This window comes from Vanacampus margaritifer, chromosome 12, assembly GCF_051991255.1.
Source record: "Vanacampus margaritifer isolate UIUO_Vmar chromosome 12, RoL_Vmar_1.0, whole genome shotgun sequence".
NCBI lineage: Eukaryota > Metazoa > Chordata > Actinopteri > Syngnathiformes > Syngnathidae > Vanacampus > Vanacampus margaritifer.
In genome coordinates, this window is record NC_135443.1 from 22807397 (window position 1) to 22827904 (window position 20508).

Genomic DNA, 20508 nt, shown 5'->3' on the forward strand with positions numbered 1-20508 from the left:
TTGATGAAGGAAGCGACTGCATGTCTTTTTCTCCGTGATAATCCCCCCACTGCGACCGCACGCACGCACGCACACACACACACGCGCGCACACACACACACACACACACACACACACACACACACACACACACACACACACACATTTATTTGTTTGTGTGCACTTCTCTTTGTTGACTCCTTTGACAAGGCTCGCTACATGACAGAGTGAAGAAAGACTTGGCCCAGCTCCAAGTTGTGTTTTTTTTTTAAGAGGAAAGAAGCTCATTGGCGCAAACCCCCACGAACACCCCACTAAACACACAACCCACCTAGCAAGCTGTACTCTGCCTGCACACATATCTCATCTGGGCACACGCGAGGGCCAATAGTGGGTCTGTAACCAGCAGCAGTGATGGAAGAACAGCAAAGCAAATACTGTACTGGGAATGGGAATTAGGTGATGCAAGTTTGTGTGCCAACCCAGGCTTAAAACCCTAACATTCGGTTCTAACACTGAATTTGAACCCAATGTTAGGGTTTCAAACCTGGAGTACGGTTTAAAACCTGGATTATGGTTTCACATTAGGGTTTAAGATTGAATTGCCAATATTGTTTATTTAAAACAGAGTTAGGGTTTTAAATTGGGGTTACTTGTCTAGGTTAGACTTTCAAACAGGAGTTAGGGTTTAAAGTTTAGGTTTCAAATTGTTTTAAACCAGTCCTGTATTAAGGTTTGTAGTTTTGTGTTCAAGCCTCGTTTATTTAGGTTTTCAAGACAGGTTTGTGTTTCAAATTAGTTTTTTAAGACACTGATAGGTTTCAAAGTATGGTTGCAAGCCAGTGTTAGAGTTTCTAATTAAGGTTCACTATTAGGGTTTCAAGCATGTGTTAAGTTTTCAAACGAGTGAAAGATTATTGCATCAGTTTAAGGTTTCAACTAATTTGGGCCTCAACTCAAACCAGGGTAGGGTCTCCAAACATGGTTCCAAGGCTGGATTAGGGTTTCAAACCAGTCTAGATGTTTCTATTAGGTATTGAAGCTTGGATTAGGGTTCCAAATTAGTGTTCACAATTAGGGTTTCTTAAATTTCAAATTATGGATTTCTATTGTGCTTTGAAGTCAAAGTTATGATTTGAAATGAGGGTTTCAAGCCAGTTTGAATATGACATAATCTCTGCTACATACCCAGTTGTAATTTCAAAGCTGCAAGCAGACCCCCATTGAAGACCAGCAACATTGTATCCACCTCATTGGTGTCTTCTTCTGGACCCGTAGCCCACTGCAGTCGCCGCAGGGCTCCGGGGCAGCGCATGTGCCGGGCCAGTCTAAGCGTGGAGGCGGGGGTCACCTCCTCGGCCACCAATGCCACCTTGATGGGCGCCAGGCCCAAGTCCAAGCACATCAGCTCACCCTCTTCGGCCACCACCGCCGCCACTGCCAAGCCTCCGGCTGGATGCCAGGCCAGAAGGGTGGGCGGTGCTGGGCAGGAGGTGCGGAAGGAGACCCCCCGACGCTGGTCGTATAGCACCAGTGACGAGTTGCTGAGGCCTAGGAGGAGCACGCTTTCGCTGGGGTGGTGTGAGCAGGAGACAGGAGGGGAGGGCAGTGGGATGCGAGCCACGGACAGGCGGTACAGGCGTCCTTTGGTGTACTCGTACACGCAGGCTTTAGCCCAGGACGACTCTCTGGAGGCTTGGGGTCCTGCGGCCGCTTCCACGGTCAGCAGCTGGTAAGGCTGATGATGGCTGAAGGTACAAAGCAGAAGATCACCTTCTGTCTGCGTTGAGCTGAGGACCTGTGGACACAGTGGGGGATTGGAGACAATGTTGGGGTTTAGAGTTTGGGGTTTGAAACCAATGTCAGGGTTTCAAATTAGGTTTTGAAACCAGTGGTCGGGTTTCAAATTAGGGTCTTGGTTTCAAGTTTGGATGTAAAACCAATGTAAGGGTTTTAAAACGGATTAGTGTTTCAAGCCAAGGTTTCAAGCTTGAGTTAGGGTTTCATATAATGACTTTAAATTAGGGTTTTACACAGTTGTTAACATAGTACACTGCATTAAGTTTGGGTTTTAAGACAGAGTTAAGATTTAGAGTTTTTAACAAGCAAGGGCAAATTAGATTTTTAAGACATTGTGGTTTCAAAATGAGGATTGAAGAAATAAATTAAATTAGGGCTTTGAGCCAGGGTTAGGGTTTCATTTTAGCGTACATTTTAGTGTTTTAAAACAAATTTAGAATCAAGTTGGGGTTTGACGCCCATTTAGGGTTTCAAATTTGGGTTTCAAGCCTGGATTAGGATTTTCAAGGCCCAACAAAAACAGAACCCAGAAGCCTCATTGGGACAGAGCAAGGCGTCACGCCGGTAAACACCAGACTGTCAATCAAGGACGCCAATAATAAGCATTTCATTTTAAACTCAAGGTTAAACAAGCACAGCTTCTCCCCGAGCGCGAGTGATAAACAAACATCATCATCAAACATCCTTGGCGGGCTGAGGAATGACCACAAACAACAAGTCTTGGCCAATATGATCCAATTCTAAAGAGTTGACGATTGAAAATGAGGCACCTGGATCACAACCAGCTGCCAGGTGAGTGGCTCAACAGTTGCGCAGTCACTCGGCGGAGCTTCTCTGGGCGCGTCTTCGGCTTTTCAGGGGGGATTTAAGCATGGCCACAAAGCTGCCAATGCCGCGCTGAGCGTGGCGGCTTTGGTTAAACCATACCGTTTTATTTTGCCGTGTGGACAGAAAGAAGCCTCCCACAAAAGCTGCCTGGTGCCACTTTTTTTTTTTTGGCACGTACTGCCGAAGAGGGAATTATTTTCTTGCTCCCAGTAATCCACCCCAGAGCAGGCTCCTGCTGCTCCCTGGGGGGTGAGGATGGGAATCCCCAAGAAAGGGTGGTTGGCCTAAACGAAAATACAATGGATAGACAATGACTCCTTGAGTATTTAGCCCAGTGGTTCTCAACCGCGGTCCTCAAGTATCCCTATCCAGCCTGTTTTCCATGTCTCCCACAAGCAACACAGGTGTTTCAAACGATCAGCTAATCAGCAAGCTCTGCATGAAGCCTGATAACGATCCTCAGCTGTGTTAGCTGGGCAGACATGGAAAACAGGCTGGATAGGGGTACTCGAGGACCGGGGCTAAGCCTTTCAGTCCGCTATCTTAATGCTAACTGTAATTAGCCTCTATGCAGCAGTGCTTTATTCTTTGAGTAACATAATGAACACAAATGGTGCAGAAACAACATGTAGACAGAGAATATAACAGCACTGTTATATATTCTTTATCTTCTGCATGGAAGGGCTAATAGTAGTGCCATACTGATGAGCTGGGAGGAGTTGAGCTGTCTTAACAAAGGATTATCAATCCGACTTGAGCTCTTGGCAGGCCACGCTCTGCTACAATATAAACCTTAAGTGGAATTCTGAATAACACATACATACATAAACAGTTGTGCTTGAAAGTAGGAGTACGCTCTATGGTTAAAAAATACTTAATGCCCATATAATCTCAAATACTGTGGCAATTGACATTTTCAGAGGTTGAAGTTGACATAAATGGAGATTAGTTAACGTTTAGTATTTTTACACTTGTGCTCAAAAATTTATATACCCTAAGGCTATGTAACCCTAAGCACAACTGTACATTTGTCTAAGAATAAAACCCTGGGTTAGCTAAGGCTGGCACACCAGAAGGAGCAGCATTCAATTGATGCTTAATACTTTTTATTTCTATTTAATTATGACATTACTGTATTTTTTAGGTTCCGTTTTTCAAGGAAAGGTTTTAGTTTTACAAGGTTGGAGTGTCAAGTTAGGGGTTGAAGCGTAGGATTCAAACTAGGGTTTCAGGCCAGGTTAAAGGGTTCATGTTAGGGTTTCAAAACAAGTTTAGGGTTTCAAAGTATGGTTTGAAGTATATGTTAGGGTTTCAAAATGTGGGTAAGTGTTTGAAGCTAATGTTAGGGTTTGAAATTAGGATGTGAAACCACGGTTTTGGGTTTGTTAGGGTTCAAACAAGGGTCAAAATTTCAAATTAGGGTTTCAAGAAAAGTTAGAAGGGTTAGGGTTTAAGCAGACAGTGTTGGAGTTTAAATTTAGGGTTTGGAGACAAAACATGGTTTTATATTAGGGATAGACAAAGTTTGGGTTTTAAACACAGGTTAAGGTGTCAAATTAGTTTTTTTTTTGCTTGGTTTGGAGAATCGAAGAAGGGTGATGGTTTCAAATTAGGGTTTGAAACAGACTAGGGTTTTCACAGCAGGGTTAGGGTGTCAGATTAGAATGTTCGGTTTCTAAATTGGGATTTAAAGCCTGGTTTAGCGCGTCAAACATGGCTTAAGGTTTCAAACGGCTTCGCATCGGCCGCTTCCGAGAGCCTCCGAGGCTGAACGAGAATGTGAGTATGAGGAAGTGTGACGGCAAAGTAGCAACGAGCGCGTAGAGACGGGAAGTGTGCGAAGACAGCGATTCAAAATGGAAAGGGAAAAACCAGAGGCAGACAGGACAGCGAAGCCCCTGCTAAGTAGCTTTCTCTTGCTTATTGGTTTCAGTGACTGCTCGAAACTATTTTTCCCCATTCTCCCTCACTCTTCCTCTCTCGCTGGCTGGCACATCGTCCCCCCCCCCCCCTTCTCGTACCCCCTCCGCGGCGTGAAAGATAAAGCGGACAGGCCCAACTGTGTTGCTGGCCCTTGTTCACAGCAGTGGCCTTTTGAAGCCAATTTTCCAGCTCACGGAGCAGAGAAAAACGAAGAGACGGGCTGCAGAGATGGAAGCGCTAGGAGGAGAGTCGAGGGATGATGGGATGGGTGGGGAAGGGAAGTGTGGGGGGGCTGCTTTGTGAGGGGCGGAGGTTGTAATGGGAAGTTTTACGAAGGTGCAGTAGGGTTAGTGTGGAAGAAACCACCCATTGTTCCACACACCTTTTAAAGTTCGATTTGAATTTAACTTTTTGGTCCCGATGTGTGTAGGGCTGAACAATTTTGAAAATGTTTCTTTCTCCGGCTTGAATTTGAGACAAAAATAGACATGTTATGTTGCTAATTGTAGAAATGAAAATGCTTCCCACTTCCTCCTTGTTCCTAACTAATTATTGTCATCTAAGGTGGAGGGTCTTTTTAAGGGTGTTTCTTGTTGCGCCACCACGCAGCCCAGCGCCAAAGTAAATAGTAATGAAAAACGGCAAATATAGATCAAACAAGTGCAGGGAAAGTGTTTGGCAACAGATAACGAGGTACATACACACGCACATGTGTCGGGAAGAAAACATTCATCTGCTGTTTATATTTCATTCGGAATAATGCAGAATGTGTGTGTGTGTCTCGGTAGGATTGCTGAAGAGAGGTATGAAGGATCATTAAAAATATTATCAGCTGTTTAAGGAAAATTGTATTTCATGTGCTTGATATCTAGGTTGAAGGTTCATGAACTTGTATGCTTTGTCATCACTAGGAAGACAATTCAGCGCACTGGTAGAACAAATGTATCATGCTAGTTACCTTATTTTCGAGTACTGGATGACAATCTGCACATTACTATAGTAGTACAGTTTAGACTAGTAGTACAACTACATGATACTAGTGAGGCAAAACAATGCACTTGTTGAGATATGCATGCTACTAGTGAATCACTAGATGTTAACTAGTAGATTATTACAATCATTATATTACTATAACTATAATAGCACACAATTGTCAGCTAGTGAACAGTTTTGCCTCAGTAGTAATATGTGATTGTTCTACAAATATGCCAAACTTTGCGATTAAGGACAAAAAGTGTACAACTTGTACATGGACCTGAAGATCAAGGATGCTCCAAGGGTTTGGTGACGTGCTAGATGATAAACAGTAGAACTCTCAGGGTTTTTCCAGGCTCAAATTGAGGCAGAGGTGGTGGTCACCCTGACTATGATGGGTGACTACTGATACGAGGTATCGGTGCCAATGCCAGTCTTATTTTAAGGTATCGGTACTCGCAGTGATGACCAATACCATTATGGGACTCCTGCAGCCATTTTACGATCAGGGACTAAAAATTAGAAATGATATGAATACAAAGTTCCAATTAATTTTTGCCATTGTTTAACTACAATCATTAAAAATTCATCCACTAGTACATATTCAATTATTAAAAACTATTATGTTTATTGTATATACTGTGTTTTTATGACTTTGGCGATGGCATGAGCGAGCGCGCCACCGCTCCCTCGCAACCTGGAAGTGGGCGTGTGCAACGGTTGCTTCATGATCTGTTTCTTCTTTGGTTGTTGCTTCAGGTCTTTCCGGTGCATTGTTGTTGATATACTGCCTCCATAATGGCGCAACACTGCAATTGCAGTTAAAACGCGTTGCTGCCGAGCTCAACACAGCTGCAGCGCTTTGTTGAGCGATATCAGTGGTTCTGGCTGGAGGTAGCGAGCAAATTAGGTGGAGGTGGCCGCCTTTGAATTTTGTACACAGGAAAAATCCTGGTCACTAGTAGTACATAGTTATCAGAATTTTATTACGCCAAATATTGATGTGGCCTAATAAAAAATGTTGCTAACTTAGCATGCCACTGTGTTTACTGTATTTGTGTGTTTCGCGGTGAGCGGAGAGGGAATATGAATAAAAACCACATAGGGGAAGAAATCAGACTTTCACAAATGTTGAGAGACTGGCGAGAAAATGGGTTTAGCACGGCAGATAGCACGGCCTACAAGGGAGGAACATATAAGCGAGTTGGGAGCGATTCAAGCCGCTGGCGTAGATTGCTCACTCCATTTCACGCCGTGCATCTGAAAAAAACTGACAACAAATACTTTCATTAGACGCAGAAGAGGGCTGCCATGTTCTTAAAAGAGGGAGGGCTATACACCGCAAAGAGGTGAAGGAGTGTGATAAACGCAAAAAACAAAAAAAACAAAAATAAAGAGGCGACTGCTTTTGATGATTTCAATATTCATGTGTTGATTGGTAACGCTCGTCCTAGATCTCGCATCCATGAGGTGAATGAATATTTAAGAGCGTGTGGAGTTAAGCCCCTCGTCGGTAATTTGGCATCTTTCATGTGTTGTTTTTTTTTTTTGGAGGGGGGGGGGGCAACTAGTTGATGGGGAGGGGTCTAGCCAGAGGCCGGGAGCATGAGGGAGGATGCTGCGTGTGTGCGTCGCGCTTCATGCCACAGCGCCGGCTTAGCTGCTGCTGCTTCTGCATATTCAACGCGGCCATGCGCGGAGGTGCGAGCTAGGTACCACCCTATAGGTGACGAACATCCCGACACCCACGCAGCACACGATTGCACGCCAAAACAGCGCCATTGTGCTTGTGTTCTCTCAGTGTACACACAAAAAAATAAACAGATGGTTGACTTAAACAGTATCAATGGAACTGAAAGGGAACACATGTTCAATTTGTTGGGAAATGTGTGACATACAGACAGTACCGGTATTTTGTTAATCAACACAATTGGATGCCTATTCTGATGTTGTGCCTAAAGTAGATATAAAAAGTCTACACACCCTTCAAATGCCAGGCTTTTGTGATATAAAAAAGAAACCAAGGAAATCATTCCGAAACTCTTTACATTATCTGTGCAAAACAATCATTTTGATTGGTCACCTTGAGATCTTCCGAGGGCAAGCAGCCAAGCAGAACCAGGTTGTTCCCGTGTATGCTTTGGGGGGCCCAGGGCCACATATCTTGGTCGTGACTGCTGGACTTCCACCACAATAGCACCAGGTCCTCCAGCAGGTTGAGAGCCACACCTTGGTGGAGGCGATGTGCCCATCCTGGCACCTCCACGCTAATCACCTGGGCACACATACAAACAAAAATATTTGCATGAACCTTCCTTTGAAGCTAACAATGATGCTAAGGTGTGTATGGATTGGGGCAGTGTTATATATGGCCTTAAAGTTAAAAAAATATATATATTTTTTTAAATGACAATGTGTGTACACTGTAAGTGTAATTGTCTTTCGCTTGGCCTCTATCCTGTCTTATGTAAAAATAATAATAATTAAGATGATTACACTCATTCTATTTGCAACAATGTTAGTTGAAGCAGTGCACGTCAGCTTTGACTTATGAAAGCTACCAAAAAAAAAGAAGAAAAAAAAAGAAAAGAAAATTGCCCCGACAAATTTGATAAAAATGATGAATTGCCCAGCCCTAGCATGCATGCAGCCATGTTATACACTGCTTGCAACATGCACAAACCCCACCTCACCCCCACCACAGTAGATACACATGTTGCCCTGGTCCAGTGGGCTAAGCTGGAAGGGAGTTGAGGGAGGGGGGGTGAGGGCTAAACTAATCCAGCCCGGCAGAAAAGTGCTTTCTGATTATTGCTGACCAGCATATGCTAGAAAAAAAATAAAAATAAAAATTATATATATATATATATATATATATATATATATATATATATATATATATATATATATATATATAGGAAGTGTGCACAGGGTAGATATAGTGTGTTATGATTAACCCAATGTCACCCCACCCCCATTTTCGCAATCTGTCAGTGATCTCCCATTCAGCGGTTTTGGGCAACACTTTGTTCCCTTTATCATCTGCCGGGCTGCCATCATTCTCATTCAGCCCCATACACATGGACCACTGAACCTCAGATCACACCCTACTACACTAAATGTTTTTTTAATAAACAAATTTTGGTTTATGAAATGTCTTTTTTGACATCCTGCTTCTGATTTCACAAGTGACTGCTCTTCTCTTTGACCCCAAAACCTCTCATTGATCTGAAAAATTCAATTTATTCAGCCTTTCTTTCCTCCTTTCTCACTCCACTGTGTGTGTGCTTATCTTTTTGATGTGTCCTTCGTTCATTCACTCAAACAAGCTTTTAGTTCACTTGTTTTAAGCTAATTGTCTCCCTCAGTGCTTTACTTCATTGCTAGCTTCTTGTGTACTGGCTCGCAGATACAAACAAAGGTTATATAGTGCGTTTATGAATGGGCATTAGTACCTAAACTATGCCAATAAAACATATCTTCTCATGTTTTGTATGCTCGGTGTAGCTAGTGAGGAGATGATCAAGTTATGCGTTATGTATGTATGTGTGTGCATGTACATGTTCCCCTCCAACCAAAAGTGCCAGGAGAGCTCATTATCAGGCGGAGCGTGGCAGACCTTCCCAAAAAATATGCACTTGACTAAAAATTTGCCTGAAAAATGGAAGCAAAGAGGATGACCAAATGACAGCAAAGTGATTTTTGCATGTGTGAAAATACAAACAGCATTTATAGGAAAAATATTGTAACTTTTTCCTATTAAAAAGAGTATAAAAAGGCCAAAATAGGAATGCACGATAATGTTATTTTCAACCGATACCGATAAACCAGTAATTTAGAAAGTGCCGATAACTGTCGATAACTGATAAGTAAGCCAATAATTATTTGCAAAATTAACTTGAATACAAATATACTTTATAGTCTTTCAATAAGTCTAATATATTAAATACATTGTGTTAAGCACCATGAAGCTGAATTTTATTGATATCTCTGCTTCAAAGACAACAAAAAACTGCGATGGTAACATTTTGGGGAGACACAATATAAAGAAAGCCCACACTGGCGACTACCATGTCACCATGATGCATGTTCTGTAAACACGAGGTCGCGCACATTATGACATCACAAATATGCGACACAACCATAGTTGGAAGGGGAAAGAGGTTGAGGAGTTGGGCACAACTTGAGCCACAAACACAACAGGTGGACCAATGTGGCATGTCTATTATTATAAGCAAATTTCTTTATTATCTGGTTTATCTGTATGATGTCAAATTGTTTGATAATTGCCGATAATTATCGGCAGATTTCTTTATTATCTGTTTTATCGGTTTGACGTCAAATTGGTCAATAATTGCCGATAATTATCGGTCACCGATATTATCGTGCATCCCTAGTCCAAAGGCAAATGTTAAAGTTTCAAATTATTTTAAATTAAAACCCAAATTTAGAATTCAAATCAAAATCCATGAAAATGTGCCACTGCTCACTTTCATGACCATGGTGGGCAAGTGTTATTTACTGGCGGAAATCCAGGGTGCCAAGACAAAAGTTTTCACTGGTTGGGGCAGCACTTCATCACTAAGATGCCAAATTGCATTTGTCCATTTACGTGAGGATTTGTGTATGTAGTAGAGCATGCAGCAGACACAATGCCAAACATGTCTTTTTGCAAATGTCTTTTTACACTTGTATATTGGTGTACCTTGATTGCGGAGGGCAAGAGCTTGTCCGTGTCTCTGCCAGCCTTGGGGGAGGAGTCCTGGATAGTCCTGTTGAGGTAGATGGCTGTCACTTGGCTCTGCTTTAGGAAGGACAGCACAAATAGCGTGTCGCCCAACACCGCTGAAAAAAGAACACAAAACGGCACCTAGCTCAGCAATATTAATAATTCTTACAAAATCATGAAGACGCTTACACTGTATGGACACCATTTACACATTCATACACTCACTCACTCACTCACTCACTCACTCACTCACTCACTCACTCACTCACTCACTCACTCACTCACTCACTCACTCACGCTCGCACAAAAACAAAAATTTTTTTATAATGCATTTTCAATTAAGCAAATGGCACTCTAGTATCGTATTTAATTTAAAAAATAGAGTATAAAGATAAATAGAATCTAAAGGAAACAGTTTGTGCATTACCCCGCTTTTTTTGCTTAAATTCAATCATTGTGCTGCGCCTTCTGGTGTTCCTCGCCTTGGCCATCAGGGGCAATTTAATACAGTCATACAGGCACAAAAACGAAGAAGAGTTAGCTAACACCGCAACTATTAATGCTATTCGTTAGCTAGTCTATAGTGTTTCCCGATACGTGTTAGCATTAAGATAACAAGGAAATTCCTGATCGATTAGTAGGCCTGTTGTGTCTCAATACTTCCATGTCCATATGCAATACGATATTTGCCACTTTGCCGCTCAATCTTTTTCTTCTTATTTTTCATCCATTCATATTTCTGGCTTTCTTCCCTCTTTTTCCCGCTCCTCTGCTCCTCTGCTCTACTTCCTCCTCCCTGTTTTCCTTCTGCTCAGCAAGCTCCAAGGCTTTTCATGTTTTTGTGTTACTTTGCGTAGAAAACGCACTCAATCCTGTTCAACTCTTCAGGAGACACATGGAAACGCTGATTAGCAATTAAGACACCCCACCTAAACACCGCCACTCTCCTTCAAATTAATCTGTTTATGAAAGCAATTAAACGGTAAAGGAGGGTGGGGGGGGGGGGTCTGTAACACATGTCTCTCAGATATGCTGCTTTGAGTTGAATGAGTAAGAGTGCACCCCGAGATTTGGAAATCTAAACCACAATTAACCACGCTGTGCATGTGTGTATTTATACATGCAAAGGGGCGCTGCTATGATTACACTTCAAATGAATTTCAAATTAATATGCAAATATTTCAAAAGGGGAGAAAACATGGCTTGTAAACGCGGAGGATCGAGCCACGCAAACCAGGTCAGTCGCCACCCAACTGTCCCAGTATGGCCAAATTTAGGATTTAATTTGTACACTGAAAATGGTCTCCGGTTTTAAACGTTGTCAGAACATATACAGCTACGAGTCGGCTTTTCATCGTAACGGTTAATGCAGTATACTAAGCATCTTTGTGATAGATTAAAGACAAATCAAGTTAAATGCAGTTTAGTATTGATCTCGACGGGTTTCTATAAATGGGATTAGGATTAATCCCATTGGTTCCCAAATGAAGGAGAGGATATGAGAGCAGGCTGCGCAGCCAATGTGGGACCAGGTGGCTGATTTGGTATTAAGAGTCCAGACGGACATGATTAACACACACACATACATAAACACTGCATGCATGTACACAAGGCAGCCATGTTAGCAACAATCAACATATGATGACACTCACATATACAAAAGATGCATTTTGTCCTCATATTACATCTATTCATCTATCTTTTTAATATGACTATACTCACATACTAGTATTTTTTTCCAGATAATATAAAATACATGTTTAGTGAGATTCTTTCTCATATTCTCTTAAAAAAAGTCATATTAAAATTATTTTCTAAAACAAATTCTAGTCTCATAATCTTAAAAAAAAAGAACACTTTATATTCTTTAAAAATAATTATTCCAGTTTCTTTTTTTACTTTCTTCTGGAGAAAATGCAACTCTATTCTTATAATTTTACCATTTCCCCCTAATATAAACAATAATTTATTCTATGACATTTTCTTCTTAAAAAATGAGACTCCATTTCAATAATACAATTTTTTCTTGAAAAAAAAAACAAAACTTCAATTTTGTCTTACATTTTCGCCTAAAATATAAAACGTTATTCTCATTTTCCATCTTCTTTTTCACTTAAAAACAAAAAACAAAACCTGTTCTCACAATAGTACATCTTTTTCTTACAAAAATACAACCTTGTTCTCATACTATTAGGTTTTTGGTCGGGGAAAAAAAGGACTTTAGACTCATAATATTAGACATGTCTTTCTTGAAAAATAAGATTATCATACTATTAGGTCTGTCTAAAAAAAAAAAAAAACTAAACTAAACCAATAACAACAACAACAATAACTTTATTCTAAGATAATTTAGAGCATTTTTTTTAGAAATAAAAATCATTTTTTATACAAACTGACGTTTCCCGCAAAAAAATACTTTATTGTCATAACATTATGGTTTATTTTCACGCAAAAATAAAACTTCATTCTGACATTACTTCTTTCTAGAAAAAAAAATCTGCCTTTATATTCAAAATATTGTATTAGAGATATTTTTTTAAATGAACAAATACAGCATTTTTGTAAATATTGTGTCTTTTTTCTTGAAAATAATACTGCCACTATTCCATATTTCTTTTTCATGGTTTGAACGTGGTATTTTTATTGAAATCGTAACAATAACTTTAAAACGTCGTGTACAATTATGTCATCAGGATAACAGAATACGACTCTCACTAAGTTTACAACTCCACCCCCCCCCCCTAAAAAATATGACTATTCTCATAACATACATAAAAAAACCCCCACAAAATTCTGCAAGGCACATTCGTTCCCGAATGAAGACACACACATGTGCACACACACACGCACACACACGTGCGCACGCACGCACACACACACACACACACACACACACACAAATACAGTATACACAAAGCAGCTATGTTTGCTGAAATCAACATATGACAACACACTCGCATATACAACAAACAAAATGTCCCACATGGACGGGTGGGCCCCACAACTCTGTAAAATTCCGAAATGTTGGCCCCACTATGCAACACACCCACACCCACACACATCCCCCCCTAAATCCATTTAATTCCATCTCTTGAGCTGCGTGTTGACATAAGAGGCCAATGGGCTTAGCCAAAGCACATTTAAAACACCAGTAAATGAAACCGGCTATGAAAAATCACTTAAAGAAGCTTAATCGCGGAGCACACGGGCGGCTCGTCGGCCAAAAAGGACGCCACTAATGCTTTGATGGCGCAAACATATGTAATCTAGCCCTCGGTATGATGCAACAGAAATACGGCCGCAGAGAATGCGGACAAAGTTTAAGAAAGGAGAATAATCCGGCATTGTTACACCACAGAGGCATAAAAGGGGACCTGGCTGGAACAGAGTGGCTCTTCCAAACAAGTCTGGCATTTAGTTTAATCCATGTGGCGCAGAAACGGGATTATCGTCCGCATTCGCTTACTAAAAAGGTTTGTTTCTATTGCACGTTGAAACAAAAAGGGCAGCTGGCAAATGGTGAACAAAATGAAGATACAAAGACAGCGGAAACATTAAAAGCTCCGATTTGTTTGAATCTTTTAACAATTTTACCCTATAGGAAACCAGTGAAATAATCTGTTGCAGAGTAAAATTGTCAGTGTGAAGCTGGTGTTAGAAATCAGGGACAAAGTGTGTCCCGCGGCCACATACAGCCCATTGCCTTCTTTAATACAGTCAACTCAGGTTTTAACAGGTCCTGTAAAAAAATTTTTTTTTCTAATAAAATACTTATACTGTATTAATGCTTTTTTTCTACGAAAAAATATTATTATATCTCATAATATTACATTATTACATAATTCTTTCTCGAAAAAACATTAAAAAAACCTGAATTGTTCTCGTAATATGAATTTTTGATTTTATGTTCCCATATTACATAATTTATTGGAAAAATGGCTTCATTCTCTAATATTAAATATAAAAAAATACAACTATTTTATTACATTTCCTTTTTTTCTTTGACAAAATACAACAATAGTCTCAGAATGTGATGTATGTTTAAGACCTTTTTCATAATGTAGCACTTTTGAAAGAGTACAACTTTAATCTCCTACATTTTTTTTTCTAAAACAAAAAGACTTGATTATCTAAGTTTAGATTTTTTTTCCTCAGAAAAAGAAACCTATTCTCTTAATAATATTTTTTTTTTAAGAGAGAGGATCCCCCCTTCCCTTTCTTTTTTTCCGTCACTCATAATTTTACATCTTTTTAACGTCATAATTTTTTCTTGAAAAAACAATGTGTAAATGTATTCTGAGAATTTTAGGCCTTGTTTCTAAGAAATACTACTTTAATATTCTTGACTTTTTTTTTGATTAAGTACTGGTATTTTTTGAATATTTAGTCTTTTTCACTCTAAAAAACATGACTTTTCATCCCTAAAATACTTGCATAATCCATCGAAATGAACAGAAATACCATTAATCTGTTCCAGCTCTGCCTTGGCCACCTATTGAAGTATAAAACTGTCATATGGATATACTGCATAATTCCTCTCTGCCCTTCTAAACACAGCAGGATTATCAGTTGTTCTTTGCAGAGGATAAAAAATATATTACCCTGACTATATTACTGTTATGTTAAGATGATAAAAAATACAGTATGTAGTTGTTTTAAATAAATGTGTAATTCTCTTGGTTAAATGTTCAGTTTGACAGTAAACTTCAGGTAGGAGTGGCATTCAAGAAATTGCAAGTCAAAGCAAAAAAAAAAATATTGGGACAGTAAATTAATTATCATATTGTGGCTTTTTCTTCTCTTTTTTGTGTTATTGAAATATTAAGACTTCTTTCTCTCTCTCTAAATAAACAAAACAATCTTGGGTTCTCATAATTGCATCTTTTTTGGGCTATGTACTTGAATGGCACACGCACACACAACTATAAACTGTGTGTCTTAATTGCACATGGCAAGTGTACTCCAGAGTGTTCCTCCTCTGATTACCTAAGCGGGCTAATCTAACCAGTGACAGATGTGAGGAGAGCTTCTAACATGCTACACACCCACACAATCCCCACCATCAAACCCCCCTGAACTTGCCCGCCCTCGCTCGTACAACCATTATGCTAATAATTAGCGCCTCGGAGGCTTTGAATGGAGCACAGCGGGAGGCTGCTGGGCGTCTGCATACCTGTGGGCACTGAGTGTGCGTGTACTGAAGACGTGTGTTATGTGTGTTTCTTTAAAGTGAGTGAACAGTTGTTGGTCTTTGTAAAAGAACGCTTTCATTACATATGTACTGTGTGTGTGTGTGTGTGTGTGTGTGTGTGCGTGTGTGTGCGTGTGTGTGTGTGTGTGTGTGCGCGCGTGCTCACTAGTGGGCCTTTATTCAGTATCTTGAGACCAAGCAGGGAGGCCATGTTATCAACAAATAATTGATACAGAAAGAAAGAAAGAAATAATTAGCAGGTTTGGGCCACTTCTTATTCTCTGCTGAGCGAAGGCGTGTGGCAAGGGAGGGGAGGCGTGGGGGGGTGGTAAGGTAAAGGTTGGTGGGGAGAGGCGGGACCCCCTGGAGGAAGACGCAATGGAGGAAAAACACTGATGGATGCTCTTAAGGGAAGGCTCCTGGACGCACAACACAAAGGGATTTGCCCGCAATTAGCTAGCAGAGTCGGCTTGCTCACCTGTGGCATTGCATTTGTTGTATTTTGTCCTTTTGAAAATAAAAGTGTTGGTTATACTCCAAATTGTGCCACTTTTGAGTCATCTGTGCAACAATCACTGTGAATTTTCAATTAGAGCGCCCAAAATTGAAATAGAGAAAGGCGAGCGCTATTGTCGTACTGTGCTTCTCCCACTAACCATCAGTCACGGTGTCACCTGGCAGTCGTCCCACTAACGCTCGGTCGATGCACACTTGCTCGAGTTGGGGTCCGCTGCGTTTCAAGGTTACCAGTATGCCGCTGCTAAGTAGAAGCTATACACAGACACATAAGAAAAATCACAAAGAAGACAACATTAGAGTGGGGAATACACACCTGGGAGAATAGGAAAGGACCACATCAAGCAAACTGTAGTGAAGCTACTAATTTGTAGCCTGCTCTGGGAAGACCAAGGGCAGTACTGCACCATATGGCTGAAACAAGTGTGGGTGTGGGTGTGTGTACCTGGCAACAATGTGTGTTCCTCCATCTGGTGTCAACGCAGGTGTTGGTCTGCAACAGTTCCTGAATGAGCATGAAAGATGGACAATGGAAGACAAATAGGTCACAATCAAACAAACCAGGTGACCTCACTTTCTTTTCTTATCAATCACAAGACTATAAATGGCGGTGGGGGGGACCCTAGAGGGTCATTATTTATTTCCTGCCCTGAAATTAGGCTGCAAAATGGCCCCTTTAAACCACCTTTAAACCAAAGTGTGTGACTTAACATCCAGTTTTAGGCCTGGGTTCTTCTTTTTTTCCATGTGTCCTGACTACTCAATTCCATGCTGACTGGTAAAACTGGTTCTGAGGGCAATTTTTCATGAGGCCCTACTAATTGAGTTTTGGGTGATTGTGTTTGGGAAGGGGGCTTTATGAGTGCATAAGTCTAAGTCTGTTTTAAAATGGAACTCAACCTTAAAACATTTCTTGGCAATAATATGTTATATGTGACCTCACTAGTCTGTCTGATTAATATTACATTTGTAGAATATGGGTTATGAAGGAAAATCCATATGCCATATTTAGACTAGTGGGGCTGCATAGAGCATTTTATTGTAAAACAATAAAATAAAAATGGGGGGAGGGAGGGGGGTTGGTTGATTCCCTTTTAACAGTTCAATTTTGCATCTACATCCGCAAAAAACACTGACATTCATTGTGCAGGTGGTACACGTAAGAGGAGACTTGCCAACACAGGTTCTCCTGCTTGCTCTGACTACTTTGTATGAGTGTGTGTATGTGTAATGGTCAGTCATTCCTGACGCATTCCAAACCCTGCTGGGGTGATTCGATGGGAGGAGAGAAAGACGGAAAGAAGGAGGAGAGGGATGGGGCGTGGAGGTAAACTGGGTGTTTCTGGTTTCAGACAATGGTTACGAGTAAGTGGTACGTGTGTGTGCACAGGCACAGACAGGTTTCAGCAAACAAAGCCAGGTTTGTACTAGTGCTCCAAGTGCAGGGGTGAGGGTTGGTGGGGCGAATGAGTGGAGAGGAAGGAAAAAGAGAAGGAAAAGAAGGAGGGAGGAAGGGGAAGTCATGAGGGGGCAGCCAGCGGGTCCCCTGATCCCCTCAAATATCCCCCTCGATGACAGAGCTGGGCCAAAAGAGAAGTGATGAGAGAGGAGCGGGGAGACAAGAGAACAAATGAGAATAATTGTGAGAGAGAGAATGCCCCTATTTGTTAATCAATTAAGCGTTTCGGAAAGGGAAAACTCAGAAAATCCCCAGAGGGAGGAAGACGACGGCCGGGGAGTGGGGGTGGATTGAACGGCATAGGCGAGCACCTCCAGCTCCTTCAGCGAATCGCCGAGCCTCTCCGAACGCCGGTTGGCGGGGGTCCACGAGTAGCCTCGAGCTAGAAGACAAAACGATGCCGGAGATCATGTGACTTAAACTTTTTGACAAGTAGAAACTGGAGAGAGAAAAAGAGGGGGAAAGAGGAGAAGAATGCAAACAAAATCCAGACGTATTTCGGTTGAGTGTGACAGGGGGTCATTGTGGTGAATAAAAGGTGGTGACAACACAATGATGCAGAGGAAAGACGGAAGTGATGCTAATTAAGTTAAGAAAACGAGAATAACTAGGAACACTAATTAAACGGCGGAGCTATCCATCATCTCAGCCGAGTTTTTCCCAGCTTGTTGCTTGTGTGTAAAAGTATAGACGTGAGATGCGCGGCGTTTGGGGTATTGCCCTGCTTCTGAGGTAATATCAGAACCCACCAGTGCATAAGGATCGCAAGAAAAAGTGTCAAGTTTAGCATGCATTTTAAACTTTCTATATTTCAGTAATAAACCCTAAAAGGTACCAAAAGTTGTCCTTATCTATTCATGGTGAGAAAGAGGATCAATTGCAGAGAGCAGATGTGGTAAATTTATATTACGAAACATTGTTCATTTATCATGTCTCCGGCATGATATTCAATCAGTGCTGTTAAGAGTATGCTCATCTACAAATGCAATGTTTTAAAGCACAATACTACAATAAAGTGGTTTTCCATTACTGCAGCGTGGTCCCCAGAGTGGCTAGAGGAAGAGTTAAGTCAGCCGCTTTCAGCCCAGAGTAGCCGAACGTCCTTTCAAAAACAGGTCCTCAAGGAGAAGCGCACACTTAATTGTGGCGCACTTAAGTTATCTCCCCGGCGCAACCTCTCGCTCGGCGCGGCACGTATCGCCACATGTGCAAAAGGCCTCCTTCATGTTGGTTTCTCCATCTCTGGTGGCCAAGCGACGAGAGGAAACAGAACACATAATTGAATTTGAGCATCTGCTGGTGGGCGCGTATAAATGACCTCAGCTTCAATGGGTGGAACAGCGGGAAAAAAAGAGGGACTGTTGTTTTTAATGGGGTGCAATATCTACAAAATAAAAATGAAGGTTTTCCATTAAGAAAGGGTGTGAGGAGGAGGTAAACAGTATGTAAATGTAGGGGGGGGGGGGTAACAAAAGAGGGTGAGGGCAGCGGGATGAATGTTCGTCTCCTGATAAGGGTGTTTGTATTCAACTACTGGGTGGGTGAGAGGGTGAGAATAAAAGGAAGTAATTTTTGCCCAAGACCCTAATAATTGCATACCAACAGCTTGAAAATAAAAATAAAAATCACATTTACTGTACCTTCAGAGAAGTGAACTTTGTCATTGAAATAGTGATGCTCCTGGTGATTGGCTGCTTGAAAAAAAAAAAAAAAGTTAAAAGTTACGATGAAGACGTACCCTAATTTTCCTGGCGAATCGTCAAAGTTTGACACCAAACCTCATTGACAAAATAAAGTTTTGAATACCTGTTTCGACTAGGGAACAATTGGGAGAATTCCGTAACAGAAGTTCGGAAAAGTACAAACCCTGGAATTGTCCCAAAATGGCTGTTTGAAACCAGGCATCCGGTTCAATTTCAGGCAGAGCTCCTTGACACTTTTTTGTGTGTGTTTTGCTATGATAGACACGTTAGACCACGATAGACCAATTTCGTTTCAGTTGGTGAAACTGGTGTCTGGGGCTATTATTTTCTAACTTCTAAGCGATAGCATCCGCCCCAAAAAGGCTGCGTCAGATCAAAATGTCCAACATCCTGTTAAATTCCAGGCATGGTTTCTTGAGACTTTCTTATGAAACTGGTGTCGGAGGCTGATTTTTTTTTCTAACCTTCCAGGGGGCGCTACTGAGACTGTTTCAGTGGGTCGTGTTGCGGACCCATAAAATGCATATATTTTCGCACAATACACACACTTGCACAAATTGTTGCGCCGCTGAAGCCCCCCAATAGGTGATTCATTCGTTCATTCCCAACACTGCAATTTAAACGCCACTAGGAGTCCAAGAAGGTGTTTTTGGCAATGCTAGCACCACAACGGCGCCTCTCGGTCAGGTCGCAGCCAACAAGACAGGCTGTCCAGTTGGAACACCTCCTGGATAAAAGCAGTATTAATCCGATAAGGAGGTAAGGTGGGTAGGGGTTCAGGCAGTCACAAGCACCTGTTCAAGGCAAAGGCTTTAGGTCTTCTGGTGGGCTATTTGGCTGCAGAGGGACCCCCGAGGCGCTCCAATGAGCCTGGGTCTCCCTCTAGTGGGCGTGAGGGGCTTGACTGTCAAATACACAAACACCACTTGAATAGGACTATTATGCAGTATCGGCTGAGCAAAAAAATGCATTCGTTTTTATACTATATTGAAATACAATATATTTTGCATTGTTAAAAAAAAAAAAAGACAATCTACAGGTTCCAAATGTAAGACTCTTCGGACATTTTTGAATAAATAAATAAATAAAGTTAAGACCTCCCCTTCATTAAATGTGACCACAAGGAGAGTGTGAACATTTACTCGCCTCATCTGAAGGCCATCCATGCTTCCACTTACAAAAATGAAATGCTGACTAATTATATCCATCCATTGGACAACATTGTAGCATTTTTAAGAACTCTGAAAGGCGGATGTAAGGATTAGGTGCAACATTTTATGGTAATTTAGTTTTGGAAATCAAATTGAAGACCTTTTAAGACCTTTTCAATAGAATTTAAGACCTTCCTTGTTTGGAAAATCTAATTTGACACATTTTTGATTATAATTCGACCACAAGGACATTA

The 20508-nt window shown here is 41.2% G+C and overlaps 1 protein-coding gene across 14 annotated transcripts in view; it reads right to left on the reverse strand.

Annotated features, from left to right (window-relative positions):
* Positions 1-20508, reverse strand: part of wdpcp (WD repeat containing planar cell polarity effector) — a 115557-nt gene that overhangs the window by 51133 nt on the left and 43916 nt on the right. For 11 of the 14 annotated variants that reach the window (XM_077582674.1, XM_077582664.1, XM_077582662.1 and 8 more), the window contains exons 5-11: positions 19041-19094; positions 17712-17782; positions 16387-16446; positions 16082-16196; positions 10211-10350; positions 7589-7780; positions 1168-1777 (exon numbers count right to left, since the gene is read on the reverse strand). In XM_077582674.1, coding sequence (XP_077438800.1) covers positions 1168-1777; positions 7589-7780; positions 10211-10350; positions 16082-16196; positions 16387-16446; positions 17712-17782; positions 19041-19094 — 1242 coding nt within the window. The remainder of the gene's footprint in view (positions 1-1167; positions 1778-7588; positions 7781-10210; positions 10351-16081; positions 16197-16386; positions 16447-17711; positions 17783-19040; positions 19095-20508) is intronic. The other 3 variants (XM_077582669.1, XM_077582666.1, XM_077582670.1) reach the window with 2 other exon arrangements.